The sequence below is a fragment of the Dreissena polymorpha genome, chromosome 15, assembly GCF_020536995.1.
Source record: "Dreissena polymorpha isolate Duluth1 chromosome 15, UMN_Dpol_1.0, whole genome shotgun sequence".
NCBI lineage: Eukaryota > Metazoa > Mollusca > Bivalvia > Myida > Dreissenidae > Dreissena > Dreissena polymorpha.
This window is the reverse complement of record NC_068369.1, coordinates 40,141,222-40,163,683: the sequence shown is the minus strand read 5'-3', so window position 1 is coordinate 40,163,683 and position 22,462 is coordinate 40,141,222. Positions and strand designations below refer to the sequence as shown.

General features: G+C 34.1%; 1 protein-coding gene across 1 annotated transcript in view; it reads right to left on the bottom strand.

Annotated features, from left to right (window-relative positions):
- Positions 1-22,462, bottom strand: part of LOC127859705 (amphiphysin-like) — a 73,113-nt gene that overhangs the window by 12,171 nt on the left and 38,480 nt on the right. Inside the window, exons 10-16 of the mRNA XM_052397213.1 lie at positions 16,281-16,387; positions 13,335-13,403; positions 5,263-5,387; positions 4,676-4,792; positions 4,438-4,550; positions 952-1,030; positions 565-644 (exon numbers count right to left, since the gene is read on the bottom strand). Coding sequence (XP_052253173.1) covers positions 565-644; positions 952-1,030; positions 4,438-4,550; positions 4,676-4,792; positions 5,263-5,387; positions 13,335-13,403; positions 16,281-16,387 — 690 coding nt within the window. The remainder of the gene's footprint in view (positions 1-564; positions 645-951; positions 1,031-4,437; positions 4,551-4,675; positions 4,793-5,262; positions 5,388-13,334; positions 13,404-16,280; positions 16,388-22,462) is intronic.

Sequence of the window (22,462 nt, the reverse complement as noted above, 5' to 3'; positions counted from 1 at the left end):
ACTACCCCGCCCACTGGCGGCCATGTTTTTCAACTGACCGAAACCACTTTTGAACTCAACCAACATATCATTAAGACAAACATTTTAACAAAGTTACATTTAGATTGGGCATGAAATGTGACTTCTGTTTACAAGTTTTTTCCTAGTTTTTGACCCGGCATGACCCAGTTTCGAACTCGACCGAGATTTCATTGGGACAAAGCTTTTGACCAAGTTTCATGAAGATTGGACAATAAATGTGGCCTCTAGAGTGTTTACAAACAAATGTGGACAACGGCGGACGGACGGAAGACGGACAAAGACCGGTCACAAAACCTCACCTGAGCCACAAATCTTCTTACTTATAAATTTCATGAAGTTCAGATAAAAAAAGGCCTCTAGAGTGCTAACAAGGCAAATTGCCACGCCGCAGGACAGACAAAAGGCAATCATAAAAGCTCACCATGAGCACATTGTGCACAGGAGAGCTAAAAATCTTGTGTATGCAGAAAGTGTCATCCCTGATAAGCCCATGCATTTAGCCCAGTTTTCCCAGAACAAGGCTCATACAATAGCTGCACATACCGTGTAGATGTATTTCTCAGGCAGGTCATTGTCCACTGGTTTTGCCGGGGGCGGTACTTCATAGAACATGTCCTGTGGTGCTGCATAGAAAATATACTACATGTATTTTGTATGGTAGTCATAAACAAAATGCTTTGAAAACAAAATAGGAGCCTGTCAGCCATGTATATTTTAAACAGGACTTGATTTGAGACTAAGTTTGTAGACAAGCTTAAAACCAATCTTCTAATCTTCTGATAGGGATAAAGTAAAGGGTATTTGATGGTTGCATTATTTGGCAGTCATAATACCATCTGATTGGGGCAGAGTTGATGGTATTGGGGATTGAGTTATGAGGTAATTAACATAACAACTAATGAAGGTGGAGTTATGGGATAATCAACCTACCTTCTTCTGGGGGTGGAGTTGATGGTATTGGGGGAGGGGCTTCACTTGGTACCCACTCATCTATTGTCTCAACAGCATCCTGGAAACATCAAATAACATTGGATCTCATCTGGATCCAAACTGTTTGCTATTCTGATAGTATTCTTTGAAAAAAAATCGAAGAAAATGCTAATTTTAGAAATTCAGCAGAAGACATTTTAGCAGACGACAAATTTCCCAGCATTCAAAGGGTTAAACTATACAATTTAATGTAGTTAACAGTGTAATAAAAACAACATAGATTACCATTAACATGTTATGGACAGTAAGGCATTATCAAATTATTTTCTGATAAATGATGTTAACTATCAAATGTCTTTATTGTTAACAAAATGTACTGTAAAAGGATTCATTAAGAAGGTTATTAGCCATATCTACAACAAATATGTACAAACATCTTCAAATATTTACCATTTACCACTTAGATACATATTTTGACGCATTTGTAATCCCTTAGAAAGTTGAATTAAAATTTAAGATTTTCCTTACTCAATTCAAGTTTAAAAGGCTTCATTTCCAACCCTTAGATACTGATGAGCAGCAAACAGCATAAAACCTGAACAGACTGTGAGTTACTCGCAGGCTGTTCTGGTTTTATGCTGGTTGCACAAGCCATTTTCACTTTGCTTCTTATGGGGGAAAGGGTTAATTAGAGATATGTGATAATAAAGCATGTTCTTGTCCTCAAAGTAAATAAGGCATATAGCACTAAAAATGACTAATGTGCATTAGAATAACTAGAGTCAACATACACTAATGGAAATTCTGAATGAATCATGTACCAAAATGATTAATTGCTGACATCCATACAATGAATGTTCTATTAGCAGTTAACATGATCATTATGCAGAGGAGCAACACAAGATATTCTTTGAACACATACATGATACCAATAAACAAAGCTGAGCTTCTTAAATCACTTATAAGACAAATACTGCTGAAAGTGAAGAAAACACTATATCTTCAACAGGCACAACGTCCCCATTATTTTAACAGCCACAACATTACCTTAGCCACTCTACCCAAATGCAATGTGCAGCACATTTAATACCTGATACCTAAATCTACACAGTATCACTGTGAACTCATGCATATACCATTAGTTACCTCACAGGCGCATAGTTAATATTTATACATTGGTGAGGCAAATATTTTACATAATGTAAAAGTACATACACATACACAATGAGGTAGTGATCTGATTTGTCCATTTTATTTGATAACCCTTGTTTATGCTCAATATAAATATTGCAATAATTATGTAACTGTGCAATAATTTACAAATCAATTTTTTTGGCCTGTTGCATTAAATAATAATTATAGCTATTTGCATTAATCCTGTGAAAAATCGTTTGCGTTTTTACAAGCCGGATGAAGGATATAAAACCTGGAAAATTAATGCAAGACCTCATAAATGTTTAAAAAAAAATGTGTTAGAATTCAAAAACTTAGATTAATAACAGTATCAGATATGTGCAAATAAAAACAACATAAAATTGTTCAAAATATAATCTTCTGCATAATGGAGCCATGAACATGCATCAAACAGCATTTCTAACAATGAACGTTTTTAGGTTCTTCATTTAGAAAATACATTCAGAAAAAAAAAGAAATATCTTGGTCGATGAGATATATTCATGGTAAACATTTCTATCAACATTGCCAATCAAATAATAAAAGATTGAACAAACTTTCCGTTTATTTTTGTAAATTATTTGCCACACCAAATTAGATTAAAACATCATTTCAATTTATAACTTTTCACTTAATAAGGACAAATAATAGGGATTGAAACAGTGATAAATACCAACAAAACACACAACACAACATAGGGCAATAAAACCAATTAACGGATGTAAGCTAGTTGAAGGTTGTGTTTATGACACCTACACATGAACATTGACGTATGGCAATAAGCAACTACCAAAGTGACATCCATGGATGGACTTAGACAAGTGGGCTTTGAGGGAACACAACGTATTCTATGACTCTTATGACCCCATAGACTGCTTCCTTGCCTCATACATTATTAGATAACATGTCAATTGTTGCCCAAATATGTTTGTGCAAAAAGGCCAAACAACAATATGTGAAACAACCCGTTCTAACACCAAGGTAAGAACACAATCCAACTTAAACAGCAAGCATATGTAGTCAAACTTAAACAGCCACCCAATGTGACACAATGTGCGCTTTAAAACTGTAATTAAGTGTTGCAAATATTGTGTTGTTAATATAATGTAAGTCAAATGAATCTGATGAATAAATGGTATACAAATATGAAAATTTATATCTACATTCTAACAGCTAAAGCTAAAAATAAGGCTAAACAAAAGATTATCTATGCTATTCAATTAATCTATAGAGGATTTTGAGTTAATTTCAATGTGTTTAAGGCTCAATGCAATCAGTGTTAGAGAGATGATTTTTTTCAATTTTGACTGAACAATCACCTTTACACAGTTTTTCTATATACTGATCCACATCATTTGACTGATGCATAAAACACAACATTACAAACATAATACAGTTAAAGGTAAATCCTCGTTCATTTATATCAATTAACATAAAATTATGTGCTCTTAAATGAAATAAGTAGAACTAATTTCTCAATGACATATTTAAAGTAATAAAAGAAAAGCACCCTGTCACACAAGGAAATGGAGTAAAACAGGATAGGAGATGTGAGAAAAAAAGTAAACCTGCAATGAACACACGCACACAATTACCTCCTGTAAGGAAACTCTCTAGCAACATGTTTGTGCGTCCATGGTCTGGAGCTACCATATTATCCACTCCAACGTACTCAAACAAACCATTATCAGAATGACATGCATCTACATCAAACTTATCTAGACTCAAATTACTAAATGAATCATCGGTATCAAGAGCTTCATTAACTGAGTTTTCTTTCAGCACACTATCCATGTATAACAAGGTTTTACCTATTTCATCCTCTATGACAACATCCTCATTCTCTACTATGTCATCCCTACCAGTAAAAAAGCTGTTGTTAACATTTGGATTTAGATTTGGTCTAATAATTATGTCTGAGTTACTGTAACTGGGAACTGTACCCATATCTGAATGATAATCTTCACTATACTCAGTAATATTACCACTGTCAAGATCAACTTTGAAACCTTGCACAGCAAGATCTTTACAACCTTTTATTCCATCATGGTTTCCAAGGTTACCTTGTCTTGTCAATTCTTTATATCCTGTCCCATAATCCCAGTTCATGTCATCAGCAAACACAACCAAGTGTTGCTCATATTCTTGAGAAGTGTTTAAATCACCCATACTGTTGAAACGAATTATTCCAATTTTATGTGGATGTCTTTTCTCTTCAGCTTTTGCAACATCGAGATCAGCTTTAAGAACAATACTTGCAGTAGACTTAACAGTGGTAACATAATCATCAGAATTGCTTCTTAAGCACTTTACCTGGTCATAGAATTCATCATCGTCAAGAACCTTTTTCTCTTCAACAACTTCATGAGCATCTTCTGCTGCCTTTTTAAGTTGATGGTGATAAGGTCCCTCTTGGGCTCTTCCTCCTCTTTAACTTTCCAAGCCCTTTCTATCATGGGCTCAATTTCAGAATTGTCTGCTTCAATCGCTCCTGCAGCCAGTCCTTTGACTGCTGTGTTAGAGCCATTGCTTGCAGTGGAGTTTCTGTTACCAACAGTTTCAGGTCTCTCAGCATGAACCCCTTCTGCTTTGCTGGCTGCAACTTGGTCCTCAACAGCATCATCCTCAGGTTTTTGGGAGATGAACTCCTCATTTTCATAATCGATTTCTAAAACATTAGATACATGTAATTAACCTGTTTTTTATTTATCTTTTTCATTAACTGTTAAACAGCATTAACATTCACAAGGTTTTGATATGACTGCTCCTGGTGTTTCAATCTTTATTTAAATATTAATAATCATCATTACAATCAACATCATTTTTCCATCATTATAATCAATGATCAATATTGCAGTTAAGACTAATTAAGAGTTAAACATTAATTTTCCACAAATAAGTGACCCTTTGTGTATAAAAGTATAATTACAACTGGCCCCTAACAGACTCAAGAAAGTGTTTAAAAACTTTTGCTTTTGATAAAAAAATAGTTATTTACTATCAAATTACAAATAACTAAAATATAATATAAATACTAAAAGCTTATATATAGATAATACACAATAATATTCAGTATACTAAATCGTATGCTACAACCAGCTAACCTTCAACACTTTCTTTGCTGGTATCCGCCTCAGCGGTGCCATTGGTCAGGGGCCTGTCTGGGCCCTGGGAAGGTCGGGGACTGGCTGGGACTGGCACTGTCCGGCAAGGGGCTCTCGGGGCTGCTGTCTGAGTGACCATTGGTCAAATTCTCATCACTCCTGGTAACCATAGAGAGTGTAACCAATCACATTGTGAGTAAGACATTATTTTTTGGAGTGAGACAAATACCAGAAAATCATTAACAGGTCGAATTGGCTTTGTCAAGCTTTTTATTTATGTTATGTTATGCTATGATAAACAAAGTTATTGGGAAGTTTTTTAAGAGCAAATGTTCAAATACATTGTATAATACAAATATTGAATGTCACAATATTCCACAGATCTAAAACACAAAAAAATACATGAGGAAGAATAATGGTATAGTGTTAAAAGGCTACTAGAGAACATAATAATGGTGTTTTTTATTTACCTGCAAAAGATACTTTAAAAAAAAAAGGACCATCTCTTGTTCATTATTATTCTTACGGACCATCTCTATGTAATAACTTTTTTGTACTTTCATTAGACTTCATTATCAAAATCATGCTGTCAATAAAATCTGAAACAAGAGATGTGTTTGTCAGAAACACAATGCCCCCTACTGCGCTGCTTTGAAGCCATATATTTGACTTTTGACCTTGAATGATGACCTTGACCTTTCACCACTCAAAATGTGCAGCTCCATGAGATACACATGCATGCCAAATATCAAGTTGCTATCTTCAATATTGCAAAAGTTATGGCCAAGGTTAAAGTTTTGGTACAAAATGACAGACACATACAATAACAGACAGGCCAAAAACAATATACCCCGATCATTCAATCTAGGTGCATAAAAATGATAAATAACAGAACTAGAGCAGTAATAATTAAAATAATTATAAAGAAATATGTGAAATAAAAAAGGAGGGAAGAACAAGCAAATAACACATGATATACTGTAACTTACAGTTATGCAAAAACAAAAACAGTGATAATTTAAATGACATATAATGAAAATAAACAAAGACATAAAGTTAATAAATATGACATAATATCACTTCAATTGTGAAACAAACAAGAGGGCCAAGATGGCCCTAGTTTCTCTCACCTTTTTTTACAAGGCCTTGTTCATTGCTTACCGGTAGTTGAAAATTCAGTACTAGAGCATATTAGATTGGTTCTCTTCTGTTTACTTTTGCAGTGTGAGAATATGATTAATTCTGATTGAGTGCTGTCCATTTGCATGGGTTTTTTGCAATGCAAACATTTGCAAGTAATGCTAATTCTACGTGTGTCTCCAAGGTTTTTGTAAGATTTGGACCTAGAAATGTGGCCTCTAGAGTGTTAACAAAGTTTCTCTACAGCCAAATAAGGAAAATTGCCCCGCCCACTGGCGGCAATGTTTTTCAACGGACTGGAACCACTTTTGAACTCAACCAACATATCATTAAGACAAACATTTCGACAAAGTTACATGAAATTTGGGCATGAAATGTGACTTCTACAGTGTTTTAAAGGTTTTTCTTTTTTTTGACCTAGTGACCTAGTTTTTTACCCAGCATGACCCTGTTTCAAAATTGATCGAGGTATTATTGGGACCAATATCCTGACCAAGTTTCATGAAGATCAGACAAGAAATGTGGCCTCTAGAGTGTTTACAAACCAAATGTGGATGATGGACGCTCGGACAGATAGACAACGGACAAAGACCGATCACAAAAGCTCACCTGAGCAATCAGGTGAGCTAAAAAGGCATGCAATATGTTCTCTGAGACATATCACTAATGCATAACCGTCCACATTTACATATCAAACATAACAACAAGACAACCTCATGCAGTTATTACCCATGACAATGCCGCAGCCTTTTCTGGAGTCTGCATGCCATGCATTCAAAATTCACAATTAAGGCAGGACATGATATACGGATAGCAGATGAAATAACTAAGTATCATGATTTTATCCTATGATAGAAACATTGGCTTGTCAGGCCTCTTGGTAAATTATGCTAATATACATTTTTGGCTTTTCAAATGGCAGTACTTACCATTTGGAAAGGGAAACAAGTCAGACAGATTTCTGTCTATTTTATACCCATTACACCACCCCCTGTACGTCGATAATCTAAACTGTGTAGGATAATTCAAACTGAAGAAAAAATCGCGACAGAAATAAAGACCCCAGTCATTTATTTATAAGAACCCGTTTATTTAAGGTAAGTTGTGACATAATAAACGTTTCTTTTTGATAAAATGTTATTTTCCGGATACAATGCGCTAAAAACCCCATAATAATTAAAAACAATTAAATCGAAATAAAATGAATACGTTTGAAAATCTGGAAAAAGTAAATGAAATTGTCGAAAGTTTGAAGCCGAAAACAATTATAATCGAATATTTTTTTATGTTTTAATGCTTGGACTTATGTATTTACCTTTCATATATGTATTTACAAAATTTGATTGGCGTAAATGCTCGAAAACGCAATATATTCGTATTTGTTTGGGACAAGAATATACCAATTGGATAATGACCTAACTAGTGTATGGATAATTCCAAACTTACATTAGGAAGTCGATGGATAATGACCAAACTGCAAGATGTCTTAATGTAAAGCTCTATGTAAAATAAAGACTCTTGTAAAATATTTCGAGATTTATTTAATTGCTGACAACAAAAACATTGTAGCACAATTTTAAACAATCTTCATAAAAATGATTTCGTTTTCTTTTCATGTAAAACAGAAGATAATTGAAAACTACAGATGTTATTATTGTACAGAGTTCTTTAAAGGCCTGAAAGAAATACTAATCCATAACACAACTAACCATTACGTAGAAAAATTAAAAATTAGAGAACTTACCTTAGATGAAACAACCAGGCAATTATATTATCGGACAAAAGTATATGCTGATATTACTCCACAAAACATAGATGAACAACATCAGCAACTAGCTATTTAAAATGGCGTTATCAAAGTGATAGAAAAAGTTAATCAAAGTGCCTGTCCATCGCCCCGGCTCTAAAACTATTTGTCATCAGTTTAAAGGAGCGAATCAACGGTATTTCCCTACATAATGAAATATCAAATATTCACAATTAAAAAAGTCCAAATTGTATTATAATAAAATCGGAAGAAATAATACGTAATTGATGAAATCGGAAAGAAAAATAGTTAAAAGTCCACAAATATTTTTGCCACCAAGGTTTCAACAGGGTTCAAAGTCAGTCCATATATAAGTCGCAAGCTTTCTATGATTAAATGCCGTTAAAAGTTGTTTATCGTAAGTTAGCATGCGCATAGTGGGGTATTGTACAATTCACTCGTAAATGTTTTACTACTACTTCAATTTTCACGCGCAGGCCAAAAAGGTAACGGGAAAAACTTTTTATTATTATTATTAAAATACATCATTTACAGAAGATGTTTAATATCTATGCCTGTGTATTTAGAAATCATTTAAAATGTTCTTTTCAATGTGTAAATATATTTCGGAAAGTAAAATGCTATACTAGCCGTCGATATTGCCTTAAATATTTGGGTACAATTCGATGATATCTTTCTGATATAATGTATAATGAATCAGATCAGTTATGCCACGAATAATATTCGCAACCTCTTATATGGTGACAAATAGACGAATCAGCAGGGCAAGTGCCACTTTAACATGCAGCTTCGACTCGAATTCCTTTAAATCAAGTGATCATATAATAAGTAGGGACATTTTTAAATTTCTTGCTTTTCATGCTATCCAAAATGACATGGAACACGTGCTATGGCATCTCTGTGTGCGTGGAAAGCCAATTTCGCATGCTTATTTTGCTTCTTATCTCAATGGTATATAAATGCAAATTCCATTGACATTTATTCCACTAATAACAAATAAATGAATGTTGATGTTCGTGGAAAGTATTTTTTATATTCCATTATACACATCGTTTGAGTTTTTGGTTATAAATAGTTGTTTTCAAAGAATAATATCCAACCTGTCTGGAAAACATGTCAAATACATCGCAGTTTGTGCATTTTCCATTTTGAGTTTGGTTATTATCCACAAAAATTTTCTTATCAGTTTGGATTTATCCATAAACTTTTATGCCCTTCCTGCAAAGACATGATTTTAACACAGAACACACTAGGTGTTAAAAGTAAACTTTTAAAGGACATTCATGATATAATTTGGCATATCTCTGTTAAAGTTTCGTTCGCTCTTTTGTCAATTAATTTGTAAATAATTCAACACAAAGGTCGCATTTCATGAAAATTAGCATTTTCCGAAGACAAATATATCGTTTTTTACTAGAAAACTAATCAATCATTGCAGAACTCAAAACGCATGTGTGTGTCAGACATTCATAATCACATGTATAGAACAATAACGTCCTTATAGTTACTCAATTAGCAGAAATGATTAAATAATCACCTACCTTAAAGTTTCAGTTTCGGCCGACATTTTATTCTTCAGTTTGAATTATCCAACTGAGTTTGGATTATCGACGTACAGGGGGTGTACACTGACACACTGAACAAATGCATTCACCCATGCCTTGTTTGCACACTTGAACAAATCAGTCCTTGTATCCATTTTAAAACAAGAAACAGCCAGGTATCAAACCATGTTTTTTCGTTACATTTCTCAAAACCATAACCAGCCCATCAAGCAATAATGAATGATGTACAAGTTGTGTTACTTGGCACAGTCAAATGCATATTAAAGGAACTTGTTTGTAGAGTTGTGTTCTAATTCAATGAATTTAAGGAAAAAACTGTTTTAAAGGTTTTAAAGTCTAAAAGGAGGTAAATGTCAAGGTCAAAAGAAGGTGTGTTGATTATTCATTGATAACATCCCTGTAAGTATCAAAGCTGTGAATCAAGCAGAATTGACAAAACACATCATTTAAATTTAACCAAGAAAATTAAGTATTAGGTCAAAAAAATGTCAAGGTCAAATCAGTTTAGGTGGTGACAGGTTTGTTGATAAGGTTAAAAGACATTATGATTATCAATACAGGTGTAAAAATTGGGAGCATAATTAAAGTCCAAAAAAATGTCACCGGGAAAATGAAGTCAGGTGAGTGTGGTGTGTTCAGAGTGTTCATAAATAGCAACCATTTTAGACAAAACACATCATGTCGGGTTAACCAAGAATTTAGACCTTCTGAATAAGTCAAAGTCCATAAGTAGCTCAAGGTCAAGGGAAAAATAAGGTAATGATGGTGAGATGATCATGCTATAGATAACAATCTATGCAAGTATCAAAGCTATGTACAAAATGTAGTAAGCATAATTGATGTTAGACGAAACACGTCATTTTAACCTTTTACAGAAGGACTGAGGAAATAACACACGGGAAAATTGCTATATGCCTCCGGGGCATAAAAAATGTTCCTGCCCTGGGATTTATGCTCAGAACCACTAATTAGCTTAAATAATTGATGAAAAGCATTTCAAAGGTTTTTATTATTTTTTAGATTTTAAATAATGTTTATCAATTCATTAACATATATTAAAAACATATTTCTCAGTCAGAAGTGTTATTTTGCTTACTTGAATATAATGCAAACATTCATTTTTGAATCTATGCAGGGCTCAAGCTAGACTCCAATTTTTGGGAGAAGTCACTTCTCCCTAAGCTCTGGAGAGGGAGAAGTGGGGCAGCTTTAGGGAGAAGTGGATCTTTTGCGATCACCGATGGACCATTGTGAACCATGACCTGTTAATGTGTATGAACTAAAGTAATAAAATCATTCCTTTTAATAAATGTATTACTGACAAAAATATAAGCATAAAAACATAAGAAAATAATGTTGAAAAATCAGTTTTATAATCACTTATTTATCAGTTCATACATATGACACAAGAGCAAAGCATAAAACTCAATATATACATGTATGTTTGAATTTGAGCACTTCAGCTCAGTACAAAAAGCACTTTTTTACTTATAGTACAGCTTGCGGACTTTCAAGGACTTCTCAAAATTTATTTCGGGTAAAAATTACTGACAATAGGAAAATCAGCGTCAGTAAAATTGCGACCCCATCAAATTTATTTCCGAGTCTGTGCCGCATTAATATTGTTTAACATGTTAATTATATTAAACAAACCCGATATAAAAGTAGATAAAATAGTACAAATAATCAAATAAAACACTGCCGTTATTTACGATATACGCGTTTAGGAATTTTGTAAACACGGGCGTCCGCCATAATAATTTCGGCACATCTGAACTCAACTTGCGTAAACCACCTGGTCAATTAACAGTTAAACTCCACCTCCGTTCTCTGCAAAAGATTCGAAGGCGGAGCTATGCACGTGCTATTATTTAATTGGACGATTACCAATGAGGAACAAACACACGATTAGTTCGGCATGTTGATTGCTAGACAAAGGAAGCCAATTTTGTCAGCGAGAAATTTGTCGCATTATTGCTTCAGACAGGAAGCGGCTATTCTTTGATGACGTCAAACTGTCAATTCACACGGAGTGCAAATTTTCCGAAGACTTTAACCGACTCTTAATTTACAATTCAATTAAAAAACAAACACTTGCTAACATTAAACATTGGATTAAATCAACGAGTTTGCATGACAATAACAACTTTCACAAACATTACCGCAACGACGCGGGAATTGATCTACCTAGATTTTTTTCGACACATTTAAATCACTCTTTCATAGCCGCGTCATGCGACTGCGTTTGATGCGTTTAGGCCAGTATCTTAAAGTATTATATTCGATATGTGTTCGTGTGTTGTATGAACGAATCTGCACTAAAACTAAATTTACGGTTGCGATAGACAGAGGAACTGTCTTTTTTATAAGGATCGGAGTTAGTGTTCGTGTGTCGTATGAACGAATCTGCACTAAAATTAAATTTACATCGTACATGATCAGTTGTCAAACGAAAGTACGCTTGATATTAAATGCATTATTTTTCTCTTTCCGGGATATTGTTTTAGTATGTTGATGCTAACAGTCCGAGTTAATTTTGTGTTTACAGTCCGAGTTCTCGATTCAGAATGATCATGACCAAGATAATGAGTATACAAATTCGTCATAATTGGGGACATACGTTAATTGTTCGCACTTTTCGTCGGCATCAACTCATCTTTTCCCGTCCTGGACCATTTTAAGCCATCTACTACTCGCGAAAAGCAAGTTTTCACGGTTTGAAAAACGGACAATACGGGCGAGGAGCATAAAATATACATACCTGTCTACCAAGAACAGATACCAATTAATACATAGAGACCGACATTCTTTAATCCACATTGTTTTGGGGTCATTGAATGCGATAATTGTCATCAATTAACAAAGTGTCTCGCCCGGTGTCGGCATGTTTTCTATTAGCCGAAATGGAGTTTGTAACCCACGCTCTGATTAGTCAGGGGAGAACCCTGCCAAATACTTGTATGACGAGCGCTGTGAATGGTTGCTTATCAACTTTCAATAGGTAATTTACTACGCCAGGGGGCGGAGTTTCGTCGATTCGGTCAGTTGATTGACGTCGGCGTGTATTCGGTAATAAACAGAAGCAACTTTGATAGCGCTGCGGATATGATAATTGCCAGAGTTTAGGGCGAAGTGGTTATCGCCGGTGCTGTTGATCAAGGCGATTACAGGGAAGCCGCGGCGATATAATCGCCCGAGTCGCCCAGTTGCGTGAGCCCTGCTATGATTAATTTTTTTAATGTCATTTTGCCAAACTGTAAAAAAGTTCCATTAAAATATTTTAAGAATGTTGAAGATTATACACAAGGCAAACTACATATTACTGTGAGGTTTATTTAAATAATTTCGATAAATAAATATCATTACTAATATTTATGTTACAGGTAAAAAAGAGAAAAACAAAAGGCTATTGAAAAATGTTATAAAGATATCTCATATTTACAAAGCAAAATTGTTAATGAGTTACTTTTTATTCACCACTTCTCAAGTTCATTAGACACCAAAAATACCCGACATAATTAAGATAAACAGTACACCTATGGCATAACTACCTCAAAATCAAAATATTAATCTAATGATATTTCAATATTTAAACTGTTAATTCATTAGTACTGGCAACGTTCCAAATCTCACCGGAAAACTGAGTGACGGAAAAAGAACGGGATATTAAGACTATCCCGGTATCGATCTCCGGTATCATCACTAAGGTACAAATATAGGAAAACATGATTAAAGCATCTAAAACAAGACAATTGCAAAGCAATATAGTCCCCTACCGGCTCCACCATTGTCAGAAATTCCACCATTGTCAGAATTTTTTTATTTGTTGCCAAAGCAACCAGAATTTTTGACGTAGGAACAAAATGAAATGACGTGCATAATGTCCATATTGCCATCTATCCATGTTTCAAGTTTCATGAAAAAATATTAAGACCTTTTAAAGTTATAGCAGGATCCAGAAAACCACCATTTTCAGCAGTATTTCTAGTCTATTTGTTGCCATAGCAACCAGAATTTTTGACATAGAAACAAAATGAAATGACGTGCATAATGTCCATATTGCCATCTATCCATGTTTCAAGTTTCATGAAAAAATATTAAGAACTTTTAAAGTTATCACAGGATCCAGAAAAAGTGTGACTGACTGACAGACAGACAGACAGAGCGCAAACCATAAGTCCCCTCCAGTGAAACCGGTAGGGGACAATAACCATCTTATAATATTTAATCATACCACTACATTGATATCTGCCGGATAAAAAGGTACCTGATATACTTTTTATATAACGTTCAAAAGGTTAACATCAGTCAATTTTTGGAGGTAGGTCATATTTCTTGAAATCAACTTTAAAGTTATCATTATTGGTAAAATATAATCAGATACAACAAATATTAGGTGCAAGTGCTCATGTCGCATGATTAAGACTTCAAACACATAGTCATTCCTACAAACAAATGCAGCGATGAAGCAATGATATTTTATTATTTCTTTCAAAATGGGGATGTAGAAGAACACTAAAGAGGAAAACAGGTTACTGTCCTATGGTTGTTAAATATATCAGACTTGGCACGAATAAAACAACGGCTTGGCAAGCCTCACGTTTTTTTTTTAGCCTAACCTGATATATTACACAACGATAGGGCAATAACTCTATAAACTATTATATATTGTACTAATTCTAGAGATGTATACCCATACTTATTAAAGTATTATATATTGTACTTATTCTAGAGATGTATACCCATACTTATTAAAGTATTATATATTGTACTTATTCTATAGATGTATACCCATACTTATTAAAGTACTATATATTGTACTAATTCTATAGATGTATACCCATACTTATTAAACTATTATATATTGTACTAATTCTAGAGATGTATACCCATACTTATTAAACTATTATATATTGTACTAATTCTATAGATGTATACCCATACTTATTAAACTATTATATATTGTACTAATTCTAGAGATGTATACCCATACTTTAAACTTTTATTAACTATTCTAGAGATGTATACCATACTTATAACTATTATATATTTATATTCTAGACTGTATACCATATTATTAAACTATTATATTGTACTTAATTCTATAGATGTATACCCATACTTATTAAACTATTATATATTGTACTAATTCTAGAGATGTATACCCATACTTATTAAACTATTATATATTGTACTAATTCTAGAGATGTATACCCATACTTATTAAACTATTATATATTGTACTAATTCTAGAGATGTATACCCATACTTATTAAACTATTATATATTGTACTAATTCTAGAGATGTATACCCATACTTATTAAACTATTATATATTGTACTAATTCTAGAGATGTATACCTGTCCCATACTTATTTAACCTGTAACATATTTTGAGGTTCAAGCACCACACTAAAGTTAAAGTAATACAATGTAACCAGTAGCTATTAATTTGTGCTGAATGTCAAAATGGAGTGAGAGCAAATCTTCGTTTGTTAACCATAAAATAAGCCTTAAAATTACTTTCAAATAAGCCTATAAGTACCTTTTATTAGAAAGAACTATGATTTTATACAATTAAGCTGCGCTCTGGGAAAATGTGGCTAAATGCATGTTGGTAAAGTGTTGTACCAGATTAGCCAGGACAGTCCAAACAGGCTAATGAGGAACAACACACTTTTATGGTATTTTACATTTAAAGGAAGTTGCTTCTTAGCAATAATCCAGTTTAGGTGGAAAGGGTCCTCACTTATTAGAATGTGCAGTTTGCACAGGCTAATCTTGGACAATACTTAATGCATATGCATTAAACACCATTTTCCTAGACAGAGGCTCTATTATAAAGCAAGACTTCTTGAGGTCAAAAATAGCAAAACGTAAACAGAAATGAACAAGTTAAATGAACTTAAAAGTTGAAGGATGTGAAAACTAGGCCCTTAAGCTGTCCATAACTCACATACACACAATGCTGTAGCTAGAAGAGTAGGTGTGGGTAATTAGCACATATTTAAGTGACATCTATAACAAGGTTGTGCACTTAACTACAGATTCTTACACCTTCATAATGGATGATATGAGCTTCATTCTGGGAAAACTGGGCTTAAATAAAGTGCCTAAAAAGTCAACCCAGATTAGGTACACAAGTTGCAAAGGCGAATCAGGGATAACACTTTCCACATTTCTGGTATTTTTCATTTAAATGAAGCGTCTTCAAAGTTAAATCCAGTTTAAGGGGAAAGTGTTGCACCTAATTTTCCACTGCAGACAGCACAGGTTAATCTGGGACGACAGTTTATGCACATGCCTTAACCCTTTCAGCGCTGGAACTGAATTTTCAAGGCCTTTCCAAACAGTTTGGATCCAGATGAGACGCCACAGAACGTGGCGTCTCATCAGGATCCAAACTGTTTGCTCTTCTGATAGTATTCTTTGAAAAAAATCAAAGAAAATGCTAATTTTAGAAATTCAGCAGACAAAATTTTTGCAGACAACAAATTTCCCAGCATGCAAAGAGTTAAGTCCCATTTTCTCAGAGCAAGGCTTAAATAGTTTGATATGCTAAAAAACCTGTTCACTTACCCGACAATAATGGTGCTGGTGCTGCGTACACTCTTTCTGGGGGTGTATCTTGCATGCTCATGCTGGTCAGCTAAATGTGTTGCATTCACAACAAACTGTTCACTCCCCTGTAATTGAAGCATGGATGGGGTCCCTTTAAACCTTGTCCTAAATTTGTTCAACTAATTCTGATTGTAAACATAATAAACAACAATACCGCTATATGCAATATAAAACAGCCCAGACTTGTAGCTTTCGCAATCACCTGCATCAGGTTAGAACATCAATTACACACGTTCATAATGGGTATTTTATAATATAACAGAATATCTTGCTTCAAAGAAGTCAATCAAAACTTAAACCAGATAAAATAAATAATAAACGTCATGCAGTTTTTTTCTGATGCACAGTGTGTTTTTTCTTTAAAGTTGTCCTTACAATATTAAAGCAAGACATTACAGAAATATGTTGATTAAATTGACCAGTTCTGAAAGTCATATAATAAAGATCAAGCAACGAAAGCTATTAAAGATGAAAAAGATGCAAAACTGAGGTGCTAGTACAATTTATATAAATAGTTCAAGGGCGCATAATTCTGCAACAGAAAAGGTTACATACTCAAAAATAATGTCTTGCACTTCTACATAGTGTAAGAAACATGTCAATAAAGATTCCTCTTGGAATGCAGAAAACTGAGAGACTAGTTTACAAAACAAAATACATGTGTAAATATTTGAAGGCCAACAAATTACACTGAATTGAAAATAGTAACGATTTGCCTTGTATTTTGCAAATAAATATAGCTATATCAATTAGAATTAAACCTAAATTGTTTTACGAGTTGAACATTAACAAGTCTTATTTTAAGTGCAATTTCTAAGATCTCATTTTGCAGTGCAGCATGTTAGTTAGCATACAATTACGATTTGCAAATGCATTGCATATGCAACTTTAATATTAGCAATTGCAATAATGTTTCTTTGAAGAAAAAGCAATATACATGAAAACACTAACCCTCCCACTGACAAAAAGCTATTTTTATGTAGAGGGAAAACTTAAATTGAGCAAAGGAAAGTGTCAAAATCTACTCAACAACTGAAAGGGCTTTCTGGCCATAAGTGTATTCCCCAGTTTAAGTAAGTTTTATGATGGACTGTTAACATTTAATACCAAAGGGGATGACACATATGACATTTATCACGACTTAATATTTGAATGAGCCAAATCAAATATTAAAATAGCTGCTTCTTTTTCAGCGTGTTCGATAAACTTGAAATACCAGCAAAAAACAAAAGTTGTTCACACTTTAAAAACAAAAATACAGAAACTTAAAACTAAACTAATATAAACAGTGGAAAAAAAATAAAAATACTTTGCATGGTAACTGAGTACAGTGTCAACAAGAAAGTACTATGTCTCCTATTGGCTCACCTGACAAAAGTTGGCTAACAGGCAAATACACAAATATATAAAAGGATTGCATTTGATGTGTTATCATGTAGAGATTAAGGTTCATGTAGAGGCTTCATTTTGAAAAATGTGGGACCCCAAGCATTGAACTCAAATTTGACTAAAGGAAGAGTGCCACATTGAAAATGTATACATATATGCTTTAAAGGATGTTTTTCCTTCAAACTGCTACCAATTTTGTACATCAACGTATCATACCATCCACAAAATCAATCAAAATACAAAGCGATTTTAACACTAAAATATACATTATTTTCAAAAATCTGAATCATGTTTATTCCACGTATTTCGGCGGAAAATTATATAACTAGTGAATAATATCGACATTGACGAGGGCAAGTTACGCTTAAATAGTAAAACAAGTTTACATATCTAGAAATATCAAAACTCGAACACATGTCATTTCATCACCATGGGGGCAGCCATTTGTAAATTCATAACATAGAAAGAAACATGCTAAAAACTAACTCATCGCCTAATTGACATTCCAAACGGTTGACGACGACAAATGCATTGGATTGTAATCTTTCCGTTGATGTTTGCAAACTGCACGATCAGACCTCATAAACACTCAAAAGAATAACTATGTAAGAAGCATTTCACCAATGTTTACAATTGTTGTCGAATCACCATACTTATATTATTGCGCATAAAATAGTACGCTTACAGACTGACAGAAAGATCGATACGTAACTCCGTTAAATTCATCACGGTATACTATTCTATTGATAATATATAATAACACATCGCTTTAACAATCTAAAAGGAGAAATAATTCTTTTAAACAAAGTTTTTAATAACGAAAGTGAAAACAACGGAAGTTAGATGGATATTCTGTGAGATGCACTTCGGCTCCAGAAAAAACAATACAAATAAACTAAAAAAGACAGCTGGAAAATATTTGAAATAGGGTAAGTGATGATATCTCTACGTGGTCATGTCTGTTATTGAGTGCGATCTCTTGCTGATTAATGTTAATAGTTGTTTTACTAGTTGCGAACCAACTGTCAAAATATGTTTGTGTTTTCTCAGGTATGTGTATACATGCATACACATATCCGGTTTTCTCACTACTGCACGTGGTTTCGACCGATTTGTTTTGCATGTTTTTCTACGGAGTACAGCGAGGGCCACGCTTTCAAAATGGGTAGAAGTAATCGAAATATAAAATCAATCGGTTTGCCAATTTCTTTATAATTCTTTACAATTTTATATGTCGTCTGCAATCTATTTCAATTTTAGATGGTTTAAATTTGCAATTTGGTTGAGAGGTAAATAACAAAATTGTTAAGCCTTTGAAGAAGAATTGTGACTCTTACTATCCACCATACCTGGATTTTTAAAAAGTAGTTACATTTTAGTTATTTTTAGAACTTTGTTTAGGAAATTTATCCAAAATAGGCAGTTGAATAAAAACTCATTTGTTGTTTTATGACAATAATTTTCTGTGAAATGTTGCTAACTTGACCTTGTATATGTATATAGCTTTGTATTTATTCAACTTAAGGTAGTGCATATCCTTCCTAACTTGAGATTGAGATTTTGTAAATTAGTGTAAAAATGTATTGGTTTTAAACCAAAATATGAATAAAGCACACAAATATTGAATGTCAAAAATGTGTTTATGTTATTCTATCCGTCTTTAGCTTTAAAATGATATATAGTTTGACCATATTGTACCACATTGAATGAAGAAAAACCAAAGCGAATTTTTAATGAATTTTATCCCCCCCATGAACCTTAACTGTAAGACTTTGTAAGGCGATGTCTTGTTGTATGATTCAATCAAAACTACATATAGATATATACATTTCTGTCTCAAAATCTCTTGTTTTGCACACACAAAATAATAATTTATAAGATGTGGAGTTCCTACTGAATAAAGATTTGAAATATAGTAAAGCATCTGCAAACAGAAGTTAAAAATCCTTTCAAGCAAAAAAGATCCTTTTCGTGCTGAAATCAGCTAATTAAGTATAAAAATGCTTTATAACAAGCAATGCGGTAAAACACAAGTTTTGAAACATGTGCGCACTTTTTTGTTGAAAACATTCAATACGAATGGTACATTATTTGTAAAACTAGAGCTTTGTCAGAGACGTGATGTATACCCCCACATGCGGCATTGACACAGACTATTTTGCATGCTGTCTTCACAAAACAAGAGAATCTAAATGGTGCTTTTTAAGAATTATTATGCCATTATTCATCATGGCCATTTTGACCTTTGAACTCTTTAATTCTTTCGCATGACATGCTGTCAAATGACTGTGAACAAAATTAATGTACTGAGTCATTTTAAAATCTCACAATGAATGACATAGTTATGGCCCGGACAAGCTCATTTATGGCCATTTTTCACTTTTGAACTCCAAGTGTGACCTTGACTTTGAAGATATCGACGTAATTCTTTTGCAAGACACATTGTCCAATGATTGTGAACAAATGTACCAAGTAATTTTAAAATCTCACAATGAATGACATAGTTATGGCCTGGACAAGATCATTTACAGCCATTTTTGACCTTTGAACGCACAGAGTGACCTTGACCTTGGAGATATCGACGTAATTCTTTTGTGCCACACACCATCCAATAATGGTGAACAAATGTGCCAAATGATTTTAAAATCTCACAATGAATGACATAGTTATGGCCCGGACAAGCTCATTTATGGCCATTTTCAACCTTTGAACTCAAAGTTTGACCTTGACTTTGGAGATATCAACGCAATTCTTTCGTGCGACACACCGGCCAATGATGATGAACAAATGTGCCAATTGATTTTAAAATCTCACAATGAACAACATTGTTATGGCCCGGACAAGCTCATTTATGTCCATTTTTGACCTTTGAACTTAAAGTGTGATCTTGACCTTGGAGATATCAACGTAATTCTTTCGCACGACACACTGTCCAATGATGGTGAGTAATGTGCCAAATGATTTTAAAATCTAGCAATGAATGACATAGTTATTGCCCGGACAAGCTCATTTATGGCCATTTTTGATCTTTGAACTCAAAGTGTGACCTTGACCTTGGAGATATCAACATAATTCTTTCGCGTGACATACCGTCCAATAATGGTGAACAAATTTGCCAAATGATTTTAAAATCTCACAATAAATGATAAAGTTATGGCCCGGACATGCATTTGACCTTTCTTTGAACTCAAAGTGTGACCTTGACCTTGGAGATATCGAAGAAATTCTTTCGCGCGACACCGTCCAATGATGGTGAACAAATTGCTAAATGATATTTAAATCTCACAATAAATGATAACGTTATGGCCCGGACATGCATTTGACCTTTGAACTCCAAGTGTGACCTTGACCTTTGAGATGTTGACATACTTTTTTCACACAACACACCGTCCCATGATGGTGAACAAATGCACCAAGTTATTTTAAAATCTAACAATAAATGACATAGTTATGGTCGGGACAAACTTTTGGTTAAAAACACACTAAGTGACCCCGTGACCTAGGATGAATCGGATGAAATTTTGGGACAGACAGACAGACCGACCGACCGACCGAATAAGTGACTCCTATATAGCCCGCATTACCAATGGTAATGGGGGTATAAAAACTATCACTTATCTGTATATATGCAGGGGTTTTGCTGTCGATTGCGACAGTCCCCAAATGCGAGAATATTGCAAAAGTGGCGACAAGTTTTCAAAAGTTGCAATTTTCTATTGCATCAACATATTTTTGTCCAATGCAAATCAATACTGCAAGTCTTAACATAAGCCGCCAGCATCATTAATAACAAGGGCTGTTTGTATAACATGCATGCCCCACATATGGGCTGTCAGTTGTAGAGGCAGCCATTGTGTGAATACGTTTTCTGGCACTGTGACCTTGACCTTTGACCTAGTGACCTGAAAATCAATAGGGGTCATCTGCGAGTCATGATCAATGTACCTATGAAGTTTCATCATCCTAGGCGTAAGCTTTCTTGAAATATCATCCGAAAACCATTTTACTGTGTCAAGTCACCGTGACCTTGACCTTTGACCAAGTGACCTGAAAGTCAATAGGGGTAATCTGCGAGTCATGATCAATGTACCTATGAAGTTTCATCATCCTAGGCGTAAGCTTTCTTGAGTTGTCATCCTGGAAACCATTTTTCTAAGTTGAGTCACTGTGACCTTGACCTTTGACCTAGTGACCTCAAAATCAATAGGGGTCATCTGCGAGTCATGATCAATGTACCTATGAAGTTTCATGATCCTAGGCATAAGCGTTCTTGAGTTATCATCCAGAAACCATTTTATTATTTCGGGTCACCGTGACCTTGACCTTTGACCTAGTGACCTGAAAATCAATAGGGGTCATCTGCGAGTCATGATCAATGTACCTATGAAGTTTCATGATCCTAGGCATAAGCGTTCTTGAGTTATCATCCAGAAACCATTTTACTATTTCGGGTCACCGTGACCTTGACCTTTGACCTAGTGACCTGAAAATCAATAGGGGTCATCTGCGAGTCATGATCAATGTAACCAGAGCTCCAGATAAGGATTTGTGAAATTAGTAACGGTACTGCCACTGGCAGAAAGAAAAGGAGTAACGCTTAAACTCAATTAGTACCTGTACTACCATATCCAAAAATACAGGAAGTACTGTACTACCCGTGTTTTTGGATAATGAAGGGTGTATAACTGACTTTACAGAAACATTTGCAGCAATTATAATAAATATATGTAGCTTCTTAAACAGTTACTAGT